The 21,059-nt window shown below is 47.4% G+C and overlaps 1 protein-coding gene across 1 annotated transcript; it reads right to left on the bottom strand.

The window, feature by feature from the left end:
• Positions 1-1,457: 1,457 nt before the first annotated feature.
• WNT2 (Wnt family member 2) lies at positions 1,458-17,685 on the bottom strand (the record flags this gene model as incomplete). The annotated part of the gene is made up of 5 exons (XM_080363681.1): positions 1,458-1,687; positions 9,070-9,334; positions 11,910-12,187; positions 15,992-16,215; positions 17,606-17,685. 5 exons carry the CDS (start codon positions 17,683-17,685, stop codon positions 1,458-1,460), a joined length of 1,077 nt encoding a protein of 358 aa, XP_080219807.1.
• Positions 17,686-21,059: the final 3,374 nt, after the last annotated feature.

Genomic DNA, 21,059 nt, shown 5'->3' with positions numbered 1-21,059 from the left:
CCTGCTGAGGTTCCTCTAGTCTTTTTTATTCTCATGTAGAAATTTTACCTGCATCTACAATGTGTTCTATCACCTCTTCAACCTCCTTTTCCTACATTAGTTTTTCATTGCCTTGCTTGTGTCTACACTTCATGGGTGCTTTTCCAGAGCCTTATTACAATTATTGACACAGGCCCCATCTTTTGTCTTGGCTCATTTGGTGGTGTCTGCTCCGAGGAGAGAGGGCCGGTCCCTCTCTGACCCAGCTCTTCTCCCATGAGGCTGTGATTTCTGGGCCTCGTGATCCGAACCCAGCTTATGAACCTGGCACAACCTGTAACTGCCTCCATCAAAGGCCAATGCACCCTTAATCACAGGCATAAGTTTTTGCAGAAAGTATTCAGTGAAAAATCTCATTTGGAAGTCCCTATCTGAACAGAAAGTATCATTATAAACACATTTCATAGATTATTAAATTTAAAAGCACACAGAAATTGATAGATTCTTCAGAAACCCGATCATTACTGAGACAAGGCATTTCCTTCTCCATCAGCTTTCTGCAAATATTTTTCTGTTTATTCAGTAAGTGAAAAATAGGAAACCTTATCCTCAGGTAGCCGAGTGTCCTATACCCAGCTCTCACCAGGCTGAGAAACAAATCCCTTCTCTTCGATCCTTCAGATCACAAAAAAGTCAGCAGTTAGTATCAATGACCTTTCAAAAGCTTTTAAGGCAAGTTTTCACAAATATAAAACTAAGACATTTGCTTCAACTCTTTAATAGTTTACGAAAACCTTGTGGCTGAATGTATTTCCTGCAGTTTCCTTTGCCTTTTGCCACGGGCCCATTTCTGCCCCCTGGGAAGCCACAAGATGCTCACGGCAGCTGGGACGGCCCCAAATGACCCACAGGACGGCAGCCGGGCCGCCCCACTGCCAACTCTGATCCACCAGGGATGGACGCACACCTTCCCTGTAAAGAGTTCCACTCAGCCTGGCCCCAATTTGTTCTCCCATGGAGGAATCACCAACCAGTGCTCACACTCCTGAGCACCGCAGTATCCATGGCATGACTGTGACCAGCACAAGATTCTTTGGAAGATGCTTGAGTAGGCTCAGCCCATGCAGTTGGTGGTGGTCTTGTAAGAAATGCCTCACCTCTGTGTCTTGCTGCATTCCTGGTGGCAGGAATGACTTGCTTCAAGGAGTCTGGAGGAGAACTGTGGGTGTTTGGAAGAGCCCAGGCAGAAGTATGTCCTTCCAGAGCTGCATCAGTTTATGCACAGACAACTGCAGCAACACCATCATGCAGAAATGGGAATTAAATGCTTCAGAGTTTGTATTAATTATTCAGCAGCTTCTGTGCCATGAAAGACAAAGGCAAAACTGATGTAAAAGTAGAGAAGACCTTGGACTCATTCCCTGCGTGGCCCAGGCAGGGGGAAGGCTGCGGTCCTTGAGCATCTGTAGCCTGGTGCATCATGTCCGGGAGATCCAGCCAGCGCTCTTTGGTGCTTTGCAGGTGTGAATATCTACCACTTCCAGGCAGTCCTGGCAGCGCACAGCACAACACCAGTGGAATTTGCACTCGCATTTGGTCATTCTGCTGACACGGGAGGTGTCGTAGCCTCTCCCGCAGCACATCACCTCACAGCTGTCCATGCCGCGGGAGGTTTGGTTACAAACCCGACCCGCTGTCCCGAGGGACCCTATGAAGGAAACACAGGAAAAGTCAGAAGGTGGATTTTAAGGACAGAAAGAACAAGAAAATAGGTACAGGAGACATCATTTGCAAAGTATTAGATTCTTCAACATCATATCACCTGGGATTCAACATCAAGCCAGGGGAATGCTTACAATAAGGTAAAATTGCACTCAAATTCTCAAATTTGTCATGGGAATCAGCTTTGGAGGTGAGGAGTAAAATGGACCAAATACTTAAAAGGCTATGCCTGATGCTTTTAGTACCATCGTGCTTTGTTTCACCTTCCCATAGCACCTCTTTCCAGCAAGAAGACTCCCTCCCTGAGGCAGCCATGCAGCCCTACCTGCCCCCAGGGCTCTGTGAAACGAGGTGCCCAGGAGGATCAAGTCCTGGTGCTCGCGAGCTCATGGGCTTGCAGGTTGCTCTGGGTGGTCAGGGAAGGGCTGGAAAAAGGAGACCACTATTTTTGGTGGCTGCAAGGGACACAATGGGCAGATTAACTGTGCTGCCAGTGGTTAAAGCCTTTGCAGAAGCTCCCCAGCCACCTGGGACACCGCTGCATCCAACCAAAGCCCTCGTGTCCTCCAGTTCAGGCGCACCTGTCGTCTCTGTGTGGTAAGCACCAAGGGTTCTTCTCTGTCTTGACAGAGATTAGGAGAAACTAAATGACAGTCTGCTGTGGACAGAAGCAGGGGTAGTCGAACATATCCCACTTCTTCATGCTTTTACAGCCTCCCTGGAATGACTGAAACACCTCTGCCCATCTCCACATGCCACAAAGTGGCTCTTTAAGGCATGTCTTAGCCCAAACAGCTACTGTACCACATAGGAGCTGCTGCTTACCTAATACAAACTTATGTTAGGATTCAGATCTGGACCTATACCACAGCTGTTGACAGATTATTACTACCCATCCAAAAAACTTCAGGAATACTCATTGCTTCACTTATTTTCTTATGTATTGCTATTGTAAATCAATTTCAGGTATATCCAGGAGATTAACATTGTTCTGACATTTTCCCTAAACCAGATTATAGCTCCATTCTTCTATTCTTGTCCAGAATGGGATTTCCGGAATATTGACTGCCACCGTTAAAATAACTGGAAACTTTTTACACTTGTGTTAGCCCACAGCAATATCCATCACATCCCAGAGTGTGCAAAATACAACCGAATAACTACTTTTGTAGGGACTTGTCCTGATCTCTCTGCTCAGACAACAAAAAAGGTACAAAGGCCAAGCTTGCAGCTTGTATGATTAATGTTCTGCCTCAAGAATTGGGTGTGAATTCCTGCTTACCTCCCCACATGGGCTCCCCCTACCTCTCTTGCTCTGTGGGCTTAACCCCGCTGATAGGGCCCAGCCCTGAAGTCTTGGCGTGCCTGGGCTGCATAAGGCAGCACATCTGGGACAATATCACTAACAGCCATGGTCTGGGGTAGATTTCAAGCCACTTGGTGCTTTTCTCTCTGTGTGTCGTTTGTGTGAAACGAGCTGAACACTCAATGGCCTTCGCTGTGCCACCACCATGTGTTGGCCAGCCAGGCGTCACCCCTCCAGCAGAGGCAAAGCAAAGCTTCTCTCCACCTTGCAAACCTGTGACGTGGAGCAGAGCGGGGCCATGCCGCCCAGCTGCTGGGGTGTAAGGAAGACCCCAAGTCCTCTGCTGTGTGCAGCCAGGCATGGAGCATCACACCAGGCTGTGATGAGGTGCAGGAGCTGCCCTGGGAAGGTCTGACCACATCCCTCAGCTGAGGCACAGATTAGTTTCCAACTCCAAAGCTCTCACTTCCAGATGTTTGGGGAAACTGCACAGCAGCGGAGGAGGGCCTGCGTGGAATACGTCTGGTGGTTTCAATGGGAACTTTGTCACTGCCTTTAAAACCAAAATTAGTTCAGTCCCTAAGAGGCAGTTAAAAGTCAGTGTCACCTGACACTGCTCACAATACATCAACATTTCCTGTGCCACTAGGAAAGGAGAATAAATTATTCACAGAATGTGATGAAAGAGAAAACAGGTTAATATAAAGGCTTAGTTCTGAGCAAAACCAACATTTTTGAAAAGTTCAAACAGCATCTTCAGCATCTCTGGGGCTTCTCCCAAGAAAATGAGCAATGGCTGACAGAGAGCAGCCAGGCAAGTTACTGCGCTCCTTGGGGGTGCTCGCAAACCTGGGTGATGAAGACAGCAGAAGACAGTAAGCAAAATAGGTCAGAGTTTTGTGATCTTTGCCTGCTCCCTGTAAGGCACCTCCTCAGCACTTAAGAGGCAGGAGTATGTTGTAACTTGTAAAAAATTTTCATGCAACCTCTTTGTTTTCACTTCAAGTTTCAGAATTATTGTGTTGACATACAACATTATACCTGTCAAAACATCCACAGCTTTTAATACTGCCAACTTTACGGCCTGTACATCAAACTCTTTCTTCTTGGTTTGCACAGTTGTTTTCTTAAGCAAACATACGGTAAGTTGAAAAATATTTTTTCCTATTCCAAAAGCACTAAAATGAATTTATTCATTTACAGTGTGAGAATTCCCCTTCTATTTGACTTTAACCTTCATTGTTTGACTTTAACCTTAAAAAAAAAGAAGAAAACAGTGAAATCCCTAACAACAAGAAAAACAACAAACTAGTTTCCACACAAGCTGTTGGGGGTGGAGGGAGGAAATATTCACAAAAAAGTAGATTTGAAGCTACTTTTTAAATCAAGAAAGATTGACATGGAACCTACAAACAACACGTGAGCACAGCAGGGCTGCAGAGGACAGGCAGCGCACGCTGGGGCAGCCTGGTCTGGAGGGGCTGGGATTCCCCAAGCCAGCAAGGAAGAGATGGCAACATGCTGATAAAAACAGCTTATCCAGATTCCATTTGAAGCAAATGTGTGTCTCGCTCTAATTTCCATGCCCACTGACAGTTGTCATAACCTCCCAGCTCTCCAAGGCCCTGGAGTTGATTGCACTGCTCCCCTGCCAGCTGGTGCTCGGAGGAGAACTGCCCCAAGGGAGGTCATCGCAGGCTCCACCATCAGCTTGCATGGGGCTGGAACTGCACCCAGCATGTCTGCAACATGTAAAGTGGGAGATACAGGCCAAGAAGTTGCACAGGGACTGCCTGTATGCAGCTAACCTCAGTGAGAAATTTTTTACACAGATCAGGATTGCTTTCCCTCCATGGGTTACCTACCCCAAGTACTAACACATCTTGCCCAACACCAACACTTTGCAGATTATACATCAGTTTGACGTTTTTCTTTCACTCCGGACTTTACCTTAGTCATCTCAAAAATGCAACAAATGGCTTGTATGGGGCAGCAAGGGAAATGAATTGACACAAAAATAATCCTTTGAAGGACCGAAGCAGGTTGCCCTGAGCATGTGGTTTGTCACACAACACGCAGCTCTATGGGGCTGCCCATAGCACATGCATTTCTGTAGTGCTTTCCACCAGGACACCAGGTATGGAGGGTCCTCAGACACACCCGCAGCACCCTGTCTGCCTGTTGGGGACACAGGAGATGGCCACTGCAATCCAGGTGTGCAACCCACACCCTACACACAGGCAGAGGCAGTGACGCTGGCTTTGACAGCACCCAAACCAGGACCATGTGAGTGTCAGAAGAAACCTATGGATGACTTGAAGCACATGGCACAGGGGGTTGCAGCAGGTCCTGAGGGACTGCTGAAGCAGCCTGAGACCATCTGCACATAGACACAACCTGCCCCTTTGCTCCACCACCATCTTCATGCAGCTGAAGCCTCAGTGCTACCAGAACACTTGCAAACGGGCAACACATGCTCACCAACATCAACCTGATGCTTATCCACCACCTCCATTTTGGTGTCTATACCTGGGGACACAACCCCTCTGCTCCATATGCACAACCTCAACTTGCACAGCTGAGCTCAGCTTGCTCTGCACGCTTTGGTGGGGGTGTCCTTGCAAGAAGAGGCTTCACTCAAGCACTGCCTACATTTTTTGCTTGCTCTGTACAAATTAATTTTTAATAAACCTGTTCTAAAATATTTTCTCTTGCAGGAAGCCATTTCACTGCTTTAATAGTCTCTATGAACAACAGCCTGTAAAGAAGGGTGGGCCAGTGATTGGTGATGTCCACGCTACGGCTGCTTCTGGGTTTGTTCCTAAAACAGTCACTGCTTGTCCACTGGTACATTCAAAACATGACCAACTTGTAGCAGCTTTCAGTTAACCTATCCTGCATGGATAGGTTTTAAAACTTAAAACGCTTCTAACAGAAGCTTAAAAGCAGACAAGCAAGAGAGTTTTTTTAGAGCATTTCAGAGGTGAAGTTACACGCTCAGGGTAAGATATCATAATGACAGCAGGACTGACACTTGTATAGCCATCACTTTAGTTCCTTTCAGAACTTTATCATTTCTAACAGGTCTCTCCCTGTATAGTCTTTGTATGCTTGTATTGGTTTGGGGCACTGGAAATTTCTGATAATAAAAAGGAAGACCTTGCAAAGGGTGGCAAAATTTGTAATTTCATGACAAGATTTTCAAAAGCCCTCTGGGATCCTACCTCTGTTTCTATCAAATTGTGAGTGCAAAGTTGTGAGTGAAAATTATTTCTGCATCCATGTGAGCAGAGTTAAGTGAATTTTGAACACTTCCAAAAAATCTTCTTTTGGTCCTTTTAGAAAAGTCATGAAACCTTAATGCTAGACAAGAGGTGGTTGGGTTATTACGTTCTCTTGCTATTGAGTTGCTATTAGTGGTTTCCACATTTTATATCTCTCCTGAAAGCAATTACTCCTCTTTTAACTCTAGGGAAAAAGAAAATACCACATTTTTAATGTTGTATGGGTGATCCATGGATGTATGTCCAGCTGCCTCTCCCAGACAGACTGCCAGGCCCAGTGGGGTGTATTCAGCCCCAGCACCCTGCGGTGGCTGCCCACCACCAGAGAGAAGAGCCAGCGCTAGACACTCTGATTGCAGAAGATGAGTTATGTGGTTTTTGGATAGGCTGCTGATGCAACCCCTGAGCACCTTTAAGGTACTGGTTCATATGCGTAAGCACACCCAAGCCACAGAGTACACTGACTTGGTCATTTTACAGCTTGTGAAACTGTCTCTGGTCAAGTCATGACACTTCATAAGTTTTGCCCTGGGAATCCTTCGTTCAGTTCCAATACTAACAAACCTCCAGATATGCATTTTCTTTTTTGTTCCCCCTGAAGAATTAAATTGCTTGAATTCCCCTGAGAATGAAAGGCAGAACTGTATTCAAGGACATACTAAAGAGCTGTAGTATTAATATCATGTTTAGCTGACCCCAAGATGCTTCCCACCTATTTCCAAACTCAGACTTCCATAATGTCATTTCATTTCCAGTCATTTAACAGGGCTGACACTCTGGAGTGCTCAACAGGGCAAACCAAAGGTAATAAAGACAAAATGCTGCTCAGTTGCTGAAATTACCACCCTCAAAGCCAGATCGGTTTTTGTTCGTCTCATTCTTTCTTTGCTCCACATGAGCAGCAGGGCATCCTGCATCCTGTTAAAAGTTTCCTGCAGCTTGCCAAAAATGTGCTCTTCCAAACAGCCACATTCTCTGAATTCTGGGCAGTAAAGAAACACCACCTCATCTGCAGCCTTATCTTGAGCTGAGCCAAAGCGCATGTCAGACTCTGTCATCCGTGGGCAGGCTCCACAGCATCAGACAAGCAAGCACAGTACACTGGTGAAAAATGCCCACCCTCCTCCATGATAACAAGGCTGACAGATGAGATTTGGCTTAGTAGAAAGAGATTATTAAATGGCTTTCTGACACAGAAGTGGGTAGTGTACCGACCGTCTTTTCGGGGGGAAAGAAATCATGGGTTTTACAATGAATGGGGCAACTTCAAGAAATAAAGTTTTGAATAAATCCTAGTCTGCAAATCAGTCTCTGCACAATGCCACAATACCCCCATTTATTGACTTGGATTAAAGTATTACACTTTACAGGGCCATTCAGTATTCAAGGAACAACATGTGCTTGTGCAGGTCATAAGCATCACCTGGAAGAGCCATAAATAAAATGATCATGACTACTCAACTAACCAGAAACACTATACAATATAAGCATACTGGATGAAATTCTGGGTTCACTGAAGTCAATAGTACATGACCAGGACTTCACATATTGTTCTTATTTAAGTACAGTTGTTTTGCAATGCTTATTCCACATAAACTTGGATTGTAAATATGCAGTGGTGCCAAAAAGAGTTGAGTTGCATTTCCATCCAGATACTCACAGATATGTCATACCGGCTGTGATCTGGTATGTTATACAACCTATTAATTAGTTCCACAACATCTTTCATACATTACTCAGTCTGGCTCTCTTTTCCCAATTTCTGGTTTTCTAGTTGCTAGTTTTTAATTGCCACATCAGGAAATACTATACATAGGTCAAGGGCTGTTAGCAGAATTCCTGGTGCTTGGCAATGCCTTGAATCCTATAACATGGTTAAGTGTGTCTCTATTGAAATCTCTGAAAGCAGAAAAAAATCAGTGTTAATAGCAGCCCTGAAATTTTACCTCTTCCCACTGGGGCTGGCACAACTCTTCATAAAACATGATGGTTATCAAAGACAGAGCCAACACTGTTTCATAAGGAAGAGTAAATAGCAGTGTCACTCGACACAGTGTGCTGTGCCACACTGACCTCTCTTCTTCCATCCACCTGCACATTCTCCAGTTGCCTTGCACCATGTTCCCAACAGCTGCATTGACTGTTGCAACTGTGCTTTGCACCGAGCTGCCATACCTCCTGTCTTACTGATGGGGAGACGTGTATCTACAACTAGGGGGTCCACAGTCCACAGTGAGCTGCAGGGAACATGCGGATAAAGGAAGACACCAGTCTCTTGGGAGCCTGCAGCAGTAGCATAACAGTATGGAATAGAAGCAATGCAACTGGAGGTTGTGTCTTAGGGACATCATGAGACTTGGGGCTGCTGTAGTTACATCTGGCAGTCCTGGAGTGAGCTGTGTGACACAAACGTGTATGTAGCTGTGTATGGTATGGATCTGCCTCCAGAGCATAGCTCAAACTCGTCCTAAAGGCAGCTTTTGCCTTGCAGCATATCCAGCACTCCATATCACCTGGACGAAACTGCTGAATTGTATTAGAACAACTGGCTGTCACACACCTAGGGACATCAAAGAGGAACACGCACGTAGGGACATTCTTGCACAGAGCTGTCTTTCCAAGACATCTTTCTGCCTGTTTCCTGCTGGTTGCATGCATGGATTTAGATAGATAGATAGATAGATAGATAGATAGATACACACACACAATGATAATTTTTGACCTTCAAAGTACAAATGTCTGAAATAAAACCATTCATGTGTAATGATAGAGGCTTACCTACATCCCTGTCCCTGATACAGTAGTCTGGAGAGCTTTCAAAGTACACCAGGTCATTCTTAGTTGGTTTCTTAAATCTCTTATTAGCCACAGTGAAACCCGTGCCATCTTGATTCATGACCACCTGAATCGCTCCATTGTATTTCTTCCACAGATAATCTCCTGTTTTCCTAAAGTCTGCCATGGCCAGCCAACAGGTCCTTAGAGTGCATGATCCACTCACACCGTGACATTTGCACTCCTGTTTCAAAAACCGCTTCACGGCCTGTTTAGAAATGCAGCAAAATATACACAGATAAAACAAACTGTAATTTGTGCTTCTCAGCCCTTTTCCATTTACCGTTCAATGCCAGGCATGCAATGGGTCTCCAAATCACGGTCTGTAGTGACACCCGCTGGTAGCATCAAGTCATCCCTACGTGGTTGGTCTGCTCTGGTTGCTTGACTCAACCCCAAACACAGCCTTTCGGCTGGTGGGCTCACCTCCCCTGCTCCTGCCAGTCATCCAAGGATGGAGATGGTCCTTAATGCCAGGACACAGACTGGACAGGAGGAAACGATCTGGGGAAAGGATAGGGTCATTCAGCCCTTGGCAGGCAAAGGTACCCTATTCCCCATCATTCCAGCTGGAGCATCGCTACACTAACCTTCTCTAGCTCACCTTCATCAGTTGCCCTGTGCCCTGCATAGTGTTTCAAATATTGTCTAGAAATGTACAGACATTTCACATTTAAATGCTTTTGCAGAGATTGTGCAAAGCATCGTACCTGGGCTAGGTATCTGCTCTACGCAAAATTTAAAATATGGCATTTTTAAAACGCTCATGAACCTTTTAACAAATATTTTAGAACAAGTCCCTCATTAGCTTCCACTGGAGAGGTCACCTTCATTATTAATTTAATGTCTGGATCACATTAAAGCCATTTCAGCTTCATCTCAGACATTTAAGTTATCAGTATGATGGTGCAGAACAATAGATAGGTTCTTGTACAATAAATAATTCATTCCTAATTCTGAAGATATGGATATTTGATCTATAAATATTATGCCTTAAGGGTTCATGAAATATGAACATTTCAGGGTTTGTACAAGAGGAACAGCATCATGGGAGGAAAGTCAGAGAGAGGAAAGCTCCATGATTAGGAGTGAGACTGATGTAGAGTGGGGAGGCATTTCTCAGTCAACCACTTAGTAATAAAGTGAGAATGTGTTATAAAACCAAAGTACTTCTAGTTTTCCTCCTTTCCAGCTTGTAAACGATTTGACTACCTCCAAGAAGTCACTGACATTCCCACAGCTCCACTGCATTGCCAATGGTACCATCACAAAACTGGGATTTCTGCTCAGAAAGGGATTTAAGTGGATGCTCGGTTTTAGTTATCTGAGTAGAAATAACTTCAACTAGTTGCTGGACTGAGGTGTGGAATAGCAGAAGCAGCACATAGGGATGTGGGACTTTTTTATTTTTTTGTCAGTGATGTTCCTATGCTGATACACAGCGTATTATTTTGTATTATTCATATGGGATTATTACAAACATATATTCAATGTACTTACAAATTAGTAAAATCTTAACAGTCTAGTTTTAAAGGAAACCTATCAACAGAGGCCTCCTCTTTTGAGGATGAGAAAAAGCCAAGGGCACAGCTCGTCTTACCCAGATTCAAATGCCAGGCTTGTAGGATCCCTGCAAAATGAAACCTACACTATTGCAGGTCATAAAGCATATGAGAATGTGTTGATTATTTTTAGTCTAATACATTTATCAAAGTCTGTTTATCTTTTTCTAAAACCAAACAAACAGACTACCTGCTTAGTAATACTGTTTTATTATTTGGCATATATATATATATTTAGATCTACTAAGATACTCGGCTATTTCAGAAAGTAGTTCCCAGCATGGAGCTAATTCACCCCCATAAAGTCTTTACTATATGTTGTAGGCTGCAGTCTCTTTTGGTCAGTAACATAAATACAGCCATAGTATTGCATATGCATATCACTGATCTTAATAGCCTCATCTGTCTATATTACATATTAATTGCACCTGCTAGTAATTAACGGGTGGAGGTAAGACATTGAAGCAGAAATATTTTTCAGAAAATATAATTTCCTTGCAGTACAATTAATTATGATTGGATCTTTTCTTCTAATAAAGGTTAGTTAATATAGAACAACTTTACAGTTTATAAAGGGAACTTTTTAATACAAAAAGATCAGAACATGAAAAATTTACTTCCTACTGAATATATATTAAGGGAAACCAACGACAAGAAACAAGTCTCTAAGATTCATTTTAGAAGTGCTTGGTCTAGCAGTATAAAATATTTTTCTGTATTGTTTCAGATGTCATGGATGCACTGAATTTTGAACACATTTTGAATAATGGACAATATGCTTTTTTTCTCCGATGCTATTCTGAAGTTGCTCTTTAATAGTCAAGCCTGTTCTTCAGTGTAGTCTTTGGCCTCCCTTAGGAATTTCTGCTCTTTATTAACTGAAAGTAAAACTCCTCCATATATAAGGATTAGGCTCAAAATAAAATCTCCATTCAAACTGATCCTGCAATGACTTGGGCTTGTTCTTAACTTCCCCTACAAGCAACCACAGAACTGGCTCAGATGTGAGCACTGCTCAGCAGTTGCACTTGGTCTCTTTGGAGATCTCTGCCACAATGAACCTCCAAGGGCGACAGAAAAAGCATCTCAGGCTCCCACTCATCCCATGCTTCTTCCTAACTGCTGAGATAGCAGTTAGGAAGAACCAGAGATGGTTCCCTGCCTCAGACCCAGGAGGGCTCACTGGGAGCATCCCCGGGCAGCTGTTGGAGGGATACCCACCTTCCTTCCAGCTCTGTTGTTGTGAAGGTTCATCAGCGCTCTTGCATCTTTTCCTTTCCGTTCTTTGGCATCCACAAAGGCTCTGGCAAATTTAATGCCGTAGTCGATGTTATCGCTGCAGCCACCCCAGTCGAAGTGGCCCTTGCTGTCCCTGGCGGAGCCTTTCTTCTTGGGATCGCAGGAGCAGGATTTCAGCTCCCCTTGGCTACATGCCCTGGTGATGGCGAAAACAACCCCAGCGGAGGAGATGGCATGTACAAAAGCAGATTCTCGACTACCTGAAACAAACAAAAAAGTCACTTTAAAAATCATTGGGGTAGTTAGTTTGAATGGTTATCCTAACTTCAGCCATCTAGCCTGGACTTTTTAGCTGAGCAACAGATAAAACTGGGCTGAAATCACACATTCCCTGGAGCCAGAATTAGTCATGGCTTAAACTTGGACCCCTCCCTGGTAAAAGCTCATCAATATAGTGTTAGAGTTGGAAAACATTAAATGTGTGCTTCTGATATTGATTAATATACTTTCATGGATCAGTTGTTTTGTACAGATACGCAAATAGGACAGCTGGTATTTCTATCGTGTTTCATCGATTTAGGAAAATATATGAAGTGCTATCTTAGATACAGGTTTAAGAAATTATTACATAGGGACACTGGAACAACATGCACATTGCAAAATACTGCAAATAGCTCGAGAAATGAGCTTTTCCTCTTCTGCAGCACCCAGAATAAACTTCCCTACTTAAAAGGTGGGAGGGAGAAATCTTGGGTGTTATTTTCCAAAAAATAAGTTAAATTGCAGTTTTCTGCCTAGAACCAAGCCCAGTAACTGTAATTCACACAAACAAGTTCCATTAAATCAATGGCACGGTTTGTGTCATGCTTGAGGCAGGGTTTGGCCTGGCAGCTGTGACTTCCACATGCCAGCTGTGCAGACAGTTTTCCCTTCTCTTAACGAAGATACTTCATTATAGCAATTAGTATCTGCATTTCTAGGCTATGCCTACTCTCTATGCCATTTCTAGGCTATCAGGTACACGCTTCAATGTAATAATTGCTTAAGTTTATTTTAAGATGTCTTTTACAATACAGAGCTACCGTATATTGGAACAATCTATTTTCAGTAATGTGATATTTTAATATTTTAAAATATTTTTAGCACGTAAAGAGTGAGAAGTAGAATTTTGTGTAGTATCTCAGACCACTAGCAGTGCGAGACCCCTGTTAGGAGTGCTTGTAAACCCTAAGTAATGTTGACACAGTAAAGTAGGACCCCAAAGAGGGAATGTTATCTGTGATTTTACTGCAGGGGCAGCATTACACCATATAAGTTATTATTTATTGCTTATATTTCAGTATCATATGTACATTTCAAATGTGAAGGGCCCCAGACTTGCATGTGCTGCACAAACGTTCAGCAAATGGCAACCAGAAGTTTGCAAAAGAACCAGGCAAACCCCACACTGCCATCAAAATCAGGTGGGAGAGACCACGACTTGTTACAAACCATGTTCTTCTGCAGATTTCGTTTCTGAGAAGTTGTATCCAGAAACATCAACACCTTTACTAATTTAATTTTACAAATTAAAAAGAAGCACGTGATGTTGTTGGAAGAGAGATGTTTCATTTTAGTTTACTAAATTAATAAAAAAATGTTTCATTTCGAAGTGGAGCAATATCAAGCTACATTTCCCATCATAATCACTGTCAGGCTTAGAAGCCCAACACCTTAATTCTCTCCCATGAGCAAAAAGCGAAAACTTCACTTTTGGAAAAACTGCATTTTTTTAAAATTCTTCTATGAAATAGTGTCCTCAGAATTAGGCTGTGTTCTGCCAGATGTGTTTTCCTGAATGTCAGACAAACCTCACTGAAAACTTCAGCTCATGGGTGATGTTACCAATTACTCACAAATAATTGCTCAAGCAACATGAAGCCAGTTATGGGAACCAACCACTTAGCAGCGGTGGAGCCTGGCACCAAATGATGCTCCACGGATGAAACCCCACTGCTTGAGTTAGCGTGTCCAGTATCTCCCATCCTTCTCCCCATTCCCACCAGTGGAATGATGGCCCCAGAGTACTGCCCTCCTCCTCCTCTCCCTGCAGTGCCACGCTGCTCACAGCCTGGAGAGGCTGTCTTGAATGGTGCTGGGGACATCTCAGGGACACAAGTGCCAGGGCAGGGCCAGCCCCACCAGCCATGTGCCCAGGTGCAGCATTTGGTGAAAAGAGCTGCAGTTTAGAAGAACCTCAGCACATTTATTACTTGGATAGGGACCTCCTGGCACATGAACAGATCTCAGCCCTCTCTTTGAGCCAAAAGGACCATAAAGGCTGTCTGAAGACTCACTAGATGCCTTAGTTCAACATTTAGATGACAACAACACCCCGTCTAACCATACTCTACCCAGGGTGAAAAGCACGTTGTAGTCCTCAGCTTCTCCGGGTCTGCACAAGCCTGGCTCACCACTATCAGACGTTTTCCCGCTTATGTCCCCCCTGAAGCCTGACCTGAGGGCCAGCTGTCACACCTCCCGCAGAGGGCTGAGGGCCTGAAGGGCACAGAGCACACATCTCACCCCACACCTCGTGGCAGCACAGCCCTGGTGGGACTGGGCCCTGCTGCTGCGCTTCCGCCAGGAAAAACTGCCAGTGGGAACTGGCCTGTGGAATAGGTTCTCATCTGCCATCCCAATCGGCAGTTTGGTCACAGACTGCCCATTTTGGCCCCCCCAGAGCACTGGTCTCCCTGGGCAGGATGGGCTGTGCAGGCATCCTGCCCCCTCAATTTCTCTGCAGCCCTTAATTTGGGGTTCCATTACACAATGAAAAATTGAGAAGTTGGGAACTGCAGGGCCAGCCCTTAATGTGCCAAATCCCCCTTTCTGCACTTTGTCTGTGTCTTTCTGCTCTGATACAGGTTTTGAAGCAAGCAGCAGTTCTCATTATTGTATGTGCTGTTCTGCCGACTGTGGGACTCTGTGATCACAGAATCACAGAATCACAGAATGTCAGGGATTGGAAGGGACCTCAAAAGATCATCTAGTCCAATCCCCCTGCCAGAGCAGGAACACCTAGATGAGGCTACACAGGAATGTGTCCAGGCGGGTTTTGAATGTCTCCAGAGAAGGAGACTCCACAACTCCCCTGGGCAGCCTGTTCCAGTGTCTGTCACCCTCACTGAGAAGAAGTTTTTTCTCAAATTTAGGTAGAACCTCTTGTGTTCCAGTTTGAACCCATTACCACTTGTCCTACCATTGGTTGTCACCGAGAAGAGCCTGGCTCCATCCTCGTGACACTCACCTTTTATATATTTGTAAACATTAATAAGGTCACCCCTCAGTCTCCTCTTCTCCAAGCTAAAGAGACCCAGTTCCCTCAGCCTTTCTTCATAAGGGAGATGTTCCACTCCCTTAATCATCTTTGTTGCCCTGTGCTGGACTCTCTCCAGCAGTTCCCTGTCCTTCTGGAACTGAGGGGCCCAGAACTGGACACAATATTCCAGGTGTGGTCTCACCAGGGCAGAGTAGAGAGGAAGGAGAACCTCTCTGGACCTACTAACCACCCCCCTTGTAATACACCCCAGGATGCCATTGGCCTTCCTGGCCACAAGGGCACAGTGCTGGCTCATGGTCATCCTATTGTCCACCAGGACCCCCAGGTCCCTTTCCCCTACGCTGCTCTCTAACAGGTCGTTCCCCAACTTATACTGGATAAGTGACAATTTCGCATTTCCTCTTTCTTTCCTCCTGAAACGCAAAAGGAAGCTTCACCTCTCTTAGGATCAAAGGTAACAGAAGAGCAGCCACTTGCCGTTGCTCTCCCAGTGTTACCGACTGGGCTTCAACGCTAATGGTCCCTAAAACCCCTTTTACCCTCACACTGACCCTTTAAAACCGCCGTTACTTTCAGCTCCGAGGCGCCGGGGAAGCGGCGCAGCGGCCGGAGCTGCGCGCCCCACCCGACCTCGGGGGAAGGCCCCGCCCCGCCCCGCCCCGCCCCGCCCCGCCCCGCCCCGCCCCGCCCCGCCCCGCCCCGCCCCGCCCCGCCCCGCCCCGCCCCGCCCCGCGGTGCTCACTGCGCAGCAGGACGCGGCCGAGCAGGCGCTGCCCCCGCTCCAGGGCGTTGCAGTCCCAGCGGTGCCGGCGGAACTGGTGCTGGCACTCGGCCGTCCAGGCGGCCACGCCGCGGCCGATGGAGAGCATGGCCTCGGGGTGCCGGCGGCACAGCTGCCGCTGCCGGCTCACCAGGCCCGGCACGTTGTCGCACATCACCCGCGACGAGCCCACGGCCCCCATGTACCTGCGGGAGAAAAGGGGCAGGGCAGCGCCGGGGGCCCGCGGAACCCCCCGGGCACCGGCCCCAAGGGAAGCGGGGATGCTCGGCTCCCCGTCTGCGGGCGGGAACCGTCCTCTGGCGGATCCAGAGCTGCAGCTGCCTCTGCCCCTTGGTGGACATCCTTTAAAATTAGTAGCCGATGCTCTGCTTTTTAATAACGTGAAGCATTTAGGAGAACCCTACATCCCACTGTTACAGCTCCATGCTTAAAAAAAATAAACAAAAACCTTGACAAAAATTAAATTACATCATCATCTGTATCCAGATGGTCTCTATTAGTCCTCAAATGTTTCGAAAGGTACCTTTTATAAAACCCAAACTACTATAGGTGTCTTCTGAAAGGATCAAACAGAAGAAAATGTCCTTTTCTTGTATTTTCATTACTTTATACGACCATAAAATCACTAAAGCCGTGACTTCCAAAAAAAAAAAAAATGCAGTTAAAAGAGACCATGACAAAAAGCCATTTCAATAAATAACTTTTATAGGGGCATGGACACAGATAGTAATTTTATTGAAATATGCTCAGTCTGATAAATCAGGCTTTGATGCCGCGTCAGCCCGTGTCGAGGTTAAATGTGTTCCCCAGGTTTATAGGAAGCGGTTTAACTCCTCTTCTACGCCAACACTGTTCAGTCTGGGTTTGGTTGGCGTCCCGAGTTTGAGGGGCAGGTTTCTGTTTCCATTCTAACCTGTTACACGGACCCTTGTTTTACAGCTCGCTTGGACGTGCCGCGAAGAGCTCAAACACCATTTGAAGTAGGGTCCTGCGCTGCCCGCAGGGCTTTCGACCCTTTGCACTTGCAGTCTGCAATTCAGCGAGGAGAAACTTAGAGAGAGGGGACAGGGAGGGCGCGGAAGGGATGAGGGGGGAAGAATACTAATAAAAAATCCCTGTCGTAGCCAATTCGCAGAGGCGGCGGGGCGCGGAGGGCTGGCTGCCAGCCCCAGCGCTTCAGCCGCGCAGCCCGGGCGTGTTCCGTGGGTCCGCCCTCCTCCCGCTGCCTCCGCCGGCCCCGGGGCCGGGAGGTGCCCGCTGCCCCCCAGGCCGGGCTGGAGAGGGTCCCCCCGCTGCCCCCGGCCCTGCCGAAAGCCCCGCGCAGCCCTGGCAGCTGCTCTGTGCTTGTGCGAAGGAGGAGGCCGGGAAGCAGGGACGGGGTGTGGAAGGAGGTGCCGAGAGCGTCTAATCCCGCTTGCTTTTAAGGCCGGGCTTTCTGGCCCGGAGCAGCTGGCAGCAGAGAGCTCCGCTTGTGCGAGCCTGCGAGGGAGAGGCTTTCTCCCCCCCTAATTTACAATTAATCCGACCCCACCTTCCCCAAGAGCAAATAAAAATTCCTGGAATTGCACAACTTACCACCATGAGGAGGTGACTGGTGGGGTCGCCCAAACCAAGACCAGGGGAAGAGACCACCAGATCCCAGAGAGAAAGTTCATGTTAGAAACGTTTTGGTCCACATCAGGTCAGTCGCGGGGGACAGAAGAAATCCCATGGAATAAAAATGACCAGCAGGAGCAAACGCACCTTGAGGCTTCTTTTTTCCGTCGATCAAGCGCCCCCGCATCCCCACACACGCCCGCAGGGTTTATTGATCCCCTCCCGGGGTACAGGGGATGCCGATCGGTGCATCGCTCCGCATTCCTCTCGATTCAACCCGCACCAAATCCTTCAGGACAAGGAGCTCAGCCCCGATCCCATCCTTCATCTTTGCCCTGATCCAGCTCTTCCCTGCAGTCACAGCAAAACTGAGGGGCTAGTGTGGGCTGCTCACAGACTGGGTGGGTTCTGCTTTGGGTTGTTTTTTCTTTCCTCTGAAACTCTGATGGATGAAATGATGTCAAGAGACACTGGGGGAAGAGGAGGAGGTAACACCTCTGATTAGGCAAGGAATCCCGAGGAGCCAGTCGCTTTCCAATAACCCTACAAGCAGACAGTTAGTTCAAACACGCCAGCAAATGCTACGCGACCTGCTGCGGGGCCTCCAGCCGCGACCACCCCGACTATTAAAGACCAGCAGCACTTGGCACCTCTCAGGGTTTGACACGACGCCGCTTTATCACTCCTTACGCGCACCCGCGAACAGCACAGAGCGAAACCGCGACTTGGTGCTGAGAGAAGCAGCAGAAAACGAGACCAGCCCCGGTGCAGCGGTGCGACACCGCCCGGCCGCCTCCCCGCGCCCCCGGGCACCGCATACGCGCAGACATGCAGCGGCTTCGCGGGCAGCAGCGCCGGGTCGGCTCTGCCCCCAGCCCCCGCGGGCACCTCCAGGACCCCCGGCCGGCGGGCTCCGGGGCGGGGGTCGGGCTACGCGCCCCATCGCGGAGCTCAAAGCCCGGGGCGGGGGGACCCGCTGCCGCCGCACCGCCTCCCGGTGTCGAGCGGCGGCCCCTGCCCGGGGCAGCGGGGGAGGCGGCCGGGAGCGGCGGGCCGGGCCGAGGAGCAGGGAGATGCCTCCGGGGCTGCGGATACCGCCGAGGGCGGCTGTAGCGTCCGTCCCGCCACCCCCGCCCGAGGGAGCGGCTCCTTCCCGGGAGCGAGCGCGCCTCGATCGCCACTGGCAGAAGTGGCGGCAGCTGCCGTGCCCGCGCCTTGCGGGGCAGGCCTCGGCCTCAACCCCCGCCCAGCCCCGGTGCCCTGCCCTTGTACCCACGCGTGGGTACAAAAAAAAACGCCCTCTCGCTGCTAGAAGCATGGGTGAGGCGCTGGGCTGCCTGTCTGGCAGCAGCAGGTCAGGCCTTACACCGTCGACCCTCATTCCCCTCCACTCCTTCGTGCATGTTCTGAATACATTCTTTCTCCTTCACCTGTGCAGCACTTGTTCCCCTCATCTCGTCCCTATGTTAAACCAGCTCTTCCCGGCACAGGTCTCCTTTCTCCCTGCAATGAGAACGTCTCTGCCTTGAGAACCCACTGAAGAACCTTTCCGCTCTTCAACTCCCCATTCGCCCTTCCTGCTGCTGCTAATGACAGCTTCTCTAACCATCACAAGGCACAACTGGAGCACAGCAGCAGAACATCTCCAGTCAGTTGGTTTTATCAGCCAGGCTAGTGCCACAGAAGAGAGCAGCTGTCCTTGAATGCCAAGGCACAAGGAAAGAAGTTGTCTTGCCCTTTCACAGCAGCACTATTCCAGCATCAGCCCCTACATCGAGTGCACAGAGGCGTTTGTGCTGCTTGAGCATAAATCAGAGCTTCCAGGTGAAGTGGTCCGACTTCGCTTCCCTGTGGCTGACAGTTGTCAAATAAGCAAACTCAACAACAAAGAATTTAGCAACTTTTTTTTAATTAGCATCATCTATATAGGGCAAATACATGATAACAGATATTCCAAATGATGAACCATCATTAACAAGATGGACAAGCCACAGTTCAAAGTCAGCCCTCAGCTGTTACAAACTCTGAAGGTTACCAAGTAACTTAGGGACCGCACAGTTCTTGTTCCTAAAATATGCTTTCAATTGTCAATCCCAGGTAAAAATCCTGGAAAAGCAAGCTGGGAAGCACCCTTCAGATCTGTTCTTCAGACAACACATTACAGCCATGACTGCACACAGAGAGGACATCAGTCTTCCAGGCTGTCACTCAGTCTGACTTCTTGAGATCACAGACACAGACCAGATGTAAGCATGCAGCATTTCAGAAAGAAAATTAAAAATGCAGAGTCGTATCAACTTTTGAGGTGCTAACACTCATCCACTTCTCGATTGAACTTTAAAAAAATACAAGAAACCAAACACCCCTAAAAACAACAAGCCCACCCCACATCAGAAAAGCTTTTGGCAGCAGAGGCTTTGGGGGCTTTGGGTTAAGGGCTATTGAAACTTGGAACACACATAGTTCCAGTTACTAACTCCAGTGGGTCTTAAAAGCAATAGATCAGCATTAAGGTGTGAAAAAAAACTTACTGCATTTTTCAGCTAGTGGTCAGCTTCTGTTCCTGAAGTTTAAGAGTCACATCTTGGATCAACTGACAAGGGAGGGAAAAGAAACACCACAGAGAGGACAGCAAATTCCATCAATCTTTTAGACCACTTTGAGCAGACCCACAGTCCTCCTCACTACCAGCCTTCTCAGGCCTGCAGTAAAAAGTTGACCTGTTTGGTCTTTCTGAGATACCCTCCTGGATGAACAGGAGCTCCTTTACCTCTATCAACCACACCAGCAGCTCCTTCATCTCCAGAAGAATCATTTACCACATCTGCAGTCTGGTTTTATTGCTGTCCAGATTCCTTCTCTGATCACTAGACTCTGTGCTGGCCTCGCATGCATTCACCTTAGACAAATTATTTCTATTAATTGTACAGAATGACAGAACAGACGAGGTTGGAAGGTATCCTGGGGGACCTCCTCCAGTCCAGCACCCTGCTCAGAGCAGGGTCAGCCAGCAGGTTGCTCAGGGATGTGTCCAGTTCTGAGTACCTCCAATGACAGAGACACCACAGCCTCTCTGGGAAACCTGCTCCAGTGTCTGACCTGGGATATTTTTTTCCCCCTTAGGTTTAAATGGAATTTCTTGCATTTCAGTTTGGGCACATCACCTCTTGGCCCATGTCTGAGCATTGCCAAGAAGAGCCTGGCTCCATCTTCAACTCCCCACCCAGGTATTTATACAAATGAAGAAGATCCTCCTGAGCCCTCTCCAAGCTGAACAATCCCAGCTCCCAAGTCTTCCATGTAGCTCACATGCTCCAAGCTCTTCAGCATTTTCATGGCTCTTCTTTGGACTCACTCCAGTATGTCAATGTCCCTCTAACACTGGGCAGCCCATGACAGGACCTGGCACTCCAGCTGTGGTCTCCTCAGCGCT

Source organism: Nesoenas mayeri, assembly GCF_963082525.1.
Source record: "Nesoenas mayeri genome assembly, chromosome: 1".
NCBI lineage: Eukaryota > Metazoa > Chordata > Aves > Columbiformes > Columbidae > Nesoenas > Nesoenas mayeri.
The sequence above is the reverse complement of the archived record's forward strand: the minus strand, read 5'-3'. Positions and strand labels throughout refer to the sequence as shown.